This window comes from Curcuma longa, unplaced genomic scaffold (assembly GCF_044706935.1).
Source record: "Curcuma longa cultivar G26 ecotype Majalengka, Jawa Barat unplaced genomic scaffold, ITB_CL_G26_1.1 contig_16347, whole genome shotgun sequence".
Classification (NCBI taxonomy): domain Eukaryota; kingdom Viridiplantae; phylum Streptophyta; class Magnoliopsida; order Zingiberales; family Zingiberaceae; genus Curcuma; species Curcuma longa.
The window spans coordinates 5,711-14,425 of record NW_027430331.1 but is presented as its reverse complement, the minus strand read 5'-3'; the positions used below and the strand labels follow the sequence as shown (position 1 = coordinate 14,425).

At 36.8% G+C, this 8,715-nt stretch overlaps 1 protein-coding gene across 1 annotated transcript; it reads left to right on the top strand.

The window, feature by feature from the left end:
- Positions 1-1,177: 1,177 nt before the first annotated feature.
- Positions 1,178-2,068, top strand: LOC141816382 (NAC domain-containing protein 104-like). Its single transcript, XM_074704171.1, has 3 exons — positions 1,178-1,355; positions 1,426-1,730; positions 1,919-2,068. The coding sequence occupies exons 1-3, from the start codon at positions 1,178-1,180 to the stop codon at positions 2,066-2,068; spliced, it is 633 nt and encodes a 210-aa protein (XP_074560272.1).
- The last annotated feature ends 6,647 nt before the right edge of the window (positions 2,069-8,715 follow it).

The window sequence follows — 8,715 nt, the reverse complement described above, 5'->3', positions numbered from 1 at the left end:
CCGAATGTCGAATTGCCGAATGCCGACTTGCCGAGCCGAGTGGCCGAATGCCGAATGGCCGAGCCGAGTGGCCGAATGCCGAATGGCCGAATGCCAACTTGCCGAGCCGAGTGGCTGAATGCCGAATGGCCGAGCCGAGTGGCCGAATGCTGAGTGGCCGAATGCCGAATGGCAGAGCCGAGTGGCCGAATGCCGAGGCCTGCGTTCAAGCAGTTTCCTTAAAACAGATTCGCCCTCACAACGGACGTCTATTTCCCATGATACAACGACAATACCGGATCGTTTCCGGCGAACTGAATACACCAAAATACTATCACGGGGAAAGTAGAGGAAAAAAGGAAGAGAGGGATCGAGAGAGTATTTTCGTTCTCTTCCTCGCTGCCTCTTTTATAACCTCGCACCATATCTCCAATTAATTGGAGATTAATGGTGGAATTGATGGCTTGATTCGAAACGTTTAATTAACTCTGGCCGTTTCAACGCCAGGTAATAACTCTTGTCCGTTTCATTGCAGCCAACGTTACAAAAATTTGAAAGGAATGACAAAATGTTGGTTCATCTGCTTGGGCAAATTATGCCCTGACCGGTCCGACATTCGACGTGCGCAGGTCGCGCTCGCACACAAGTTACCTTGCGGGCAATACAATCCGAGCCCTGGATTTGCACCCCCCTGCGCACCCACGCGTGAGAGAGAGCCTCTCCACTTGCATTTGTTCACAACATCAAGGCTTGTGATACAATATAAGCCAACCAAGTTGCCCTTCAACTACCAATGTGGGACTAAAATCCTCCATATGAGGGAGACTCCATCCTTCCATTTCATTATTTCCATTCATATATCCAACAGTTCAAACAGTTGGAAAGACTTCCGGGCGATCAAACAAGTGCCACGTCAACATTCAACGGGACTCTATAAAAGAAGGGTCGAGGCATCTGTTTCTAATATAATATTAAATTCTCAATCCTCAAATCCTTCCCTGTGATACTATTGTTACGCTGAGTCTAAGTGCTCTCCAAACCTAATCGACAACATCGGGTATATAAACGCTGTATATATATCTACATATAAAGCCCAGACAACATGTCCCATTCAAATAAGTTTAAGTATTCACACTCTCTCCTCTCCTCTCCTCTCCTCTCGTCTCCTCTGGCCTGTCTTCATATCCTCAAACAAAAGATGGACCCGGATGGAAGTGGACATGGCGACAGCGATCTCCCACCAGGTTTCCACTTCTTTCCCTCCGACGAAGAGCTCGTCGTCCACTTCCTCCGCCGCAAGGCCGCCTCTCCTCTCCTCCCTAACACCATCCCTACTCTTCATCTCCGCCAGTGCGATCCATGGAATCTCACCGCAGGTTAATTAACTATTCGCCATATATATACACACTAATGATGCATCTTAATCGCATTCTAATTACTAATCAGGTTCAGCTCTCGAAGGAGGCCACAAGTTTTGGTACTTCTTCACCGCTCGGCCGGATCACGGCAGCACGACTAGAACCACTGGTAGCGGTTACTGGGAGACCGTCGCCGGCGCCGATGAGGTCATAAGCACCGCCGGTGACGACGCCGGTGTCAAGAAGACTCTTAAGTACTACCTCGGGCAACTTTCCGGCGGTGGCGGCGGCGGAGTCAGAACTAATTGGGTGATGCATGAGTACCATTTGCTGGACTCGTTCCTCTCCGATCGCCATCGCCATGGAGCTTGCTCGAGGAAGAGAAGGCAGTCGGTATGCATTATTTGATATTTATTTATAAATTAATTAATAGGCCAGGATTATTTCATTTTGCTCCATGTGAAATATATATATATTTAAAATACTCTCTAAAGTTTTAAAAATAATTCAAATGTACTCCCTTAGAGTTTTTATACTACAATTAATGGTATCAATTATTTTAAAAATTTTCTTAATTTTAGGAGTCGAACCGATGGGTTCTATGTCGTGTTCATGAATCATCGTCGAGCGGTGGGTCACATGGTGATGACTCGAAGGAGCTATCATGCCTAGACGAGGTGTTTTTGGCACTAGATGATGATGATCTTGATGAAGTGAGTTTTGGAATATAATTAATGGTGGATTAATTCTAACCTCTAAGCTAAGCAACTGTGTATATTATCAGTGAGATGTATTACCATGAATGTAATCTTAGTTTGTATTACATAACAAATATTTGGAACTTAACTACTTGTTTATGAAGGTGAAATTTTAGCTAATTTGTGTATAATAAATCATTGATCGGTCGAACACTTTGGAAAGGAGGCGTGTGATGTATTAAGCTACAATATCTTCTTCCTACGAACCTTTGTGCTTCCAACAAGCATCATCTTTGCACTAAATTAGGTGGTACAAATGATCTTGCGGTTACAAGAGTAAGTAAACTCATGAGAATGGTGCTACGACTAGTTCGTGAATTCGATTGGCATAGTTAGATCTTATACCTTGGTGTACAAATTTCACTATTTACAAGGGAACATGAATAGTTTGGGGCTACTAAGTTTGTAGCTAGGATTTAAAGCTATACTTGATGATTTACTTCATCGAAATCCACATGTTTGTTTGCACTTGAATAGACTTAGGAAGACCTTCTTATTGATTGTAAATTGATCATATATATCGGTGAATATGATAAGGCATAGGGCCACTACCGGCCTTGATAGTCAAGCGGAATTGGATTGAGTGATAGAGTTTTCTCACATATTATTAAACAATCGCTTGCTTTAGGTGGCACTAGATTACAAGAGGTCTATAAATTGAGTGGTTGTGGATAGGAAGGCATAAAAATTAACAACTTTAAATTTTGTCTAGGACGTTAGGAATAATCGTCCCTCTATTTTTAGTACCTCCGTTAAAGACATAAATGATGTGTCAAAAGCAAAGGAGCCCACCCGAGGTGAATCAAAAATAAGTTGTCGAGGGGTACATTGCACAAGAGAAGACGAAGGACGATAGAAGAGAACATTGATAGGTAGAAAGAATGAATTTAGTTGCGGAAGAGGCAAAGATAGCTAGAAATCAAAATCCTTTTACAAGGTGCAAATCGCATGGCACGTACAATTGAAGTGTAGATATGCGAGTATTAGACAAGTATGGAAGTGTAGATTCTTTTGAATAGGTGGGTCATATGTCGATATATGAAATATTGGATGAAATGATGTATAGAATCTAGCCAACAATTCTATGAGGTGTGCCTCATAGATGGTTCACCTAATTACCATTGTGGGAGATAGAAACCCTAAATTAACTCATGCATTATTTTGAGTCATATTTTGTGGTAGCAATTGGATAACCAAGGATGGAGACAATTTGGTATCTCTTCTGATGACAAAGATGGGCCATTATGAAAGTTTGTAAAGAAATGTATGGATGAAGCTCGATGTCCTAGAGTACTCATCTTGAACATCATAGAACACTCATCCAATAATTCTCATGATAGTGTTCTACAATCTATTGAGTGTTGGTGCCGGGAGCACCATGCCAAACTTATATTTTAATGTATAGATAAGTTTAAAGTTACCTGTTGGTATTCTGGTGATGTTGTCAAATGTATAGGTACAAGTAACTTGACTAAAGCTTAAGTTCTGGTTGGAAATCAAGCAATAGTGAAGTCTTGATTATGAACCAAGCAAAAATTAAGTCTTAGCGGGACTAGGCAATTGAAATTCTGGTTGAGAATCAGACGGTGGAAGTCCTAGCGTTGTTAGGTGGTTGGGAGCCAGACAGGGAAATCCTAGTTGGGAACTAAGTAGATTGAATCCAAGTGAAGTCAGCTAAAAGTTGAAGTCTTGAAAAGCAAGTCCAAAGGGAGTCAGTTGAAAATTGAAGTTTTGACACAAAGTCTAAATATGTTAGTGGGAGTCAAACATCAAGCTAAAGGTATGCGCGAATAACTAAATATTTTATATCATATGCATTACACATAAAACCTACAAGGAAGTATTTTTCGACAATTTCAAGCAATTGAAAAGGAGTCCAGGTGATTGGCTGTGGATAAACCTCAATTGATGGAGTCGGGAGGTTCTAAGCGATCAGAGCGAAGAGCAAGGTGATCGCAACTTCTAAGCAACCAAAGATGGCTCCTAGGTGACCGGTGGTGATGAGATCCAACGATACGGTCGAGTCACTCAAGATCAGATTTGATCTAGCACCAGGTGACCAGAAGTTGTCCAGTCGAATAGAGACCGCAAGCAACGTTATCTATCGGATAGAAGTTACAACCACATCGGCATCTTCCATGCGACAAAAGAGGTTCAGTCGACCGGAGCTTTGCCATATCAACATCTACAAAAGTTCTATAAAAGAAAGTTTGACGCATAGGTTTTCAACATCAATCAATTCATCTCACTACTCTGCTCATGTTTGTTGTGCTCTTCGATCCATTACGACGACGTGTTGTAACTCTACACCTTAACTTTCAACAACCTAGTGTAACTCTCATTGGTTATGTTGTCGTACATTCTTATATATTGTATACTTTGTGCATAATAATTTTTTGATTCATTTTGAGGTTTCTCCACTTCAAAGTCTTTTTGGAAAATAGATATTTGAAATAAAAATCATTATTTTTAGGTTGTGTGTGTTCTTCTTTGCTTATTTTGTCCTTAATTCTTGCATGCTCCTTGTGATAAACTCAAATTAACTTTTACATGCTTCTTGTGACAAATCTAACTAAATTGTGCATGATCAAATCTAATTAGATATTGCAAGTGTTTTTGGTGTGTTACATATTGTCATCGTTTTGAATGCTTGATTGTGTCAAGTTGCTTATTGTATTAAAACCTGCACTCTAACTTGAGATTTAATTACATGATTGTTACGAATCTCACTTGATTAACATTATGCTTAAAGTAGTTTTTCTATTCCACTACATACTCTATCTTTATTTTCTTAGAATTTTAAGAGTATCACTCGTAAAATTTGTAACGCTATTCACTTTCCTCCTCTAGCATCATGTTCGATCCTACATTGAGATCTTAAATCTTCTTACATTCTTATCACTTATATTAGCGTTGACCAAAATGGTTTGCTTACATGTTAAAAAGAGTAAACAAACACATAACTAGTTGAATACATGGAGTATGGATAAGGTGCTAAAGAAACAATCCACTTCGAGATGCTTAAGGGACTTTTCATAGGCGACGTCAATGTAATTGTAATAGAACCATTATACTTATACACTTTTGTAAAGGTGCCAACGAGCATGTTGAGTAGACTTGTCAAACAGGTCTATCCATGATGGGCCAAGCCAACCCGTGAAAAACCTGTCATATGATGGGACGGAGCGAAGCGTGGCGGAGTGGGCCTACCTAGTAATTTGACGAGTTCAAAAATCTCCAATCCAACCTAACCTAAGACGGATTAGGGTTAAGCGGTGCGGATCATCCCATGGGCCTGTCAATATACAAAAAAGTATAAAAAATATTAAAAATTTTTAAGTTTGGATTGTAATTTAAATGTGTCAAGTTGAAATTTTTAAGTTTAAATTACGGTTTAAACAGGTTAAGTTTATTAGTCCATTGAGTTTTCTACTTTAATTTTAAATTTAAAAAAAAATATTTTCTCAACATGTAGATCAGCTCAAGCCCGTCACAGGCTAACTTATGAAGGTCACGGACCTAGGCAGGTCAGCCCACCTAAATTTACCTTAAAATAGATTGATAAAATTTTAACTCAACTCGCTTAAATTGTTTGATGAAGCAGATCTAACTGACAGATCCAACTTAAATTGATAACTTTAATGTTGAGGAGGCATGACATGGGTCTTGTTAGCTCATTTAGGTGTCATGTTGAGTTGGGCATGACACAATTTTTCATAGGGCATGTCAACTAGGGTCATGCCTAACATGACACAATCACGATTTATGTTGGACATAGCACGACATAATTCATCAATTGTCATCTAAAATTAAATATAATATAAGAGGATCTAAAGGTTATTATTATTATTTTTGATAATTTTTTAATTTTCTCAACATCAATACGTCACTAGCCATGTCAGCACAACCTGTGACGTCATTATTGGTCACCTGATATTAACCTGGTTGACTTACTATCAAGCTTGTCATGCCAAAATATAATATAAAATAAAATTAATAAGAATATTAAAAAAAATATTTTTAAATGAGAAAATAGAAAAATTTTAGAAAATAAGAAAATTTATGAAAATAGAAAAAGAAATGAAAAAAGAAAAAAAAGGAAAAATAGATTTTAAAAATCTAAAACTTATTAATCAAAGTTGTATGATTTACATTGCTAATATATCCTCACTTTAACATATTACTAATATATTAATACTATAATTACATTTAACATTAAACCTTTTCAAAACTTTTAAAAATATTGCGTCTTAAATAATAATGAATGAACAAATCCAACTTTTATGGATTTTTAATTTGTCTTACATGTTGATACGATGGGGTGATGAAATCTCATCAAAGTATTTTGATAACAACTCAGCATAATTTAGTCAGTCGAACTATGTCTTCTTCGACTAGACTAATTAGGAATGCTTGTGATGTGACATAAATATATTACCCCCCACGTGTCATGTGGGATAAAATTGGTTCATCTTTAAGATTAGGAAACCCTAAGACCATTTCACTTAAAGAATAAGAAAAATATCTCAAAATATTTTTTAAACGAATATTTTAGAATTTTTCTAAAAAACTGAAATGGATATCTTGAAATATTTCCTAAACAGATACTAATATTTTGAAGATCAACTTTATAAAAGGTTGCTCATGCCTATGGGCAGGTATGTACACATTAACCCCAATTTCATCAGGCCTTTAAATTCCTTCCTCATGCAAAATTCTAAGTTGAGCGTCAAAATGGTTTATCGGGATCCACCCCGGATGTCATTTTAACTCTCATTTTGAGTACTTTTCAGGTCTCTTTATCTCTCCGAGCAACTATCTTTGAGGAGTGTATACATCAACAGTTCGTGAATCAATGACTTGATCATCCATGATGTATTGATCGGAACACATATAAAAGTTTAAAACATAACAATGAATGTGAAAAAAAACTATTGCAATAGTAATATTAAATCTTTCACTTATGTATAATCATTATTTGATGCAATAAAATGTAATTAATTATCTTTTTTATTTATGCCATAAAAATAAATAAACGAGAATTATATATAATTTAAGACAAGTTAAGAGGAGACAGTGAACAAAGGAGGAGACGGAGAGAAGAGGAGAAGATAGTTAAGACGAAGAGACGGCGACAAGAGGAGAAGTCGCCGGTGGGGAAAAGAGAAGGAGAAGTCGACGGTGGGAAAAGGGGGAGAAGACGGGACTGGAGAGTGGGAGGGGGTAGATTTGTAAATTCATGAATTGGGGAGTTGAAACTAAGGTTTGGGGAGTGCATGTAAAGAAAATGTTGGATGGGGACTAATCACAAAGTTCAGTTTGGGTTTGGGGAGTTTTCTCTAATTTACCGTTAAGACAATGAGAAAATTTAAATCCTTTAAATTAATTATTCACTTTGAATTAAATTAATTATTGTCATAGTGGTGTTATTTATGAGATATAAAATATTAATTAAATATTTAGTATATTAAAACATATTATTTACCGAGATGCTTTTTAAAAAAATAGATGAAAATATGTTCTCATAAAATATTTAAAGTCGATGTGGGGCCTTTTCTTCATTCCTTATTTAAATATAAAATAAAATAAAATTTGCAAGCTCACAACTAATAAAGGATACCAATTTCATCAACAATTTAATCCTGAATCCTAAAATATAAAAAATAAATATGATAAAAAATACTCTAAATATAAAATAAAAAACTCAAAAATTATTAAAAAGTAAAAAATTATTAAAAAAATAATAATAATAATCTTCGAATCCTCCTGCAACATCATCTTCTGAATAGCAATGACTAGTAAGATGGTTAGCTCCTTTAAAAGATTTGCGAATAAGAATCTTCTTACAACTCTCACACAAGATCCTTTCTTCATCATCTTTAGTGATGATCTCTAGAGTTACCTAAGAACATTCTTGTTCCTATTTCATTTGTGTGTGGCCTTCGAGACATCTTTCGCTTTGGTGCTTATCGTTATTTCAATGCGATGATGGGGAAGTTTCCGGTCGAGGTCAACCAGGTTAAAACTTGAATAACAACTTCAAGCAAAGGGTGCATAACCCTAACCAAGCTAGCTTTGGATATGGTCAGGCCTAGCCCAATTTACACCACTGCACCTCTTGTTGATATCATGGATACAACACAAGAAATCGCAAAGTAAAAAATTCCAAATTCTCCTATTCTTCTCTTCTCTTCTTGCTCGCACTTATCGCGCTACGGCCATTCACAAGCTTACTGATAATGATCTTGCACCATCATATTCAAACACCTTACTGAATTTAATTATTCACAGGTTTTGTTACACTAAAGGCAAATTGTATTATAAGTCGTTCATGAAATTACATCATGATCTTACACGTGGAGCACTCAAAAACCTAAAGACATGTGTTTGGACCTTCCTGAATATCCTCTCAATGTTCGGCTCAACCCCTTCGTATTGACATTGATTTCGGGACAAAAATACCACTACAAAAATACAACGCATTTGCGATAAAATTTTACGACGAAATATTTTCGTCGCAAATTAGGGACGAATTTGCGACGAAACACGTATTCGTCGTAAATTTACAACGAAATTTGTGATGAAAATAGTTTAGTTGCCAATTTGGGATGAACAAATTT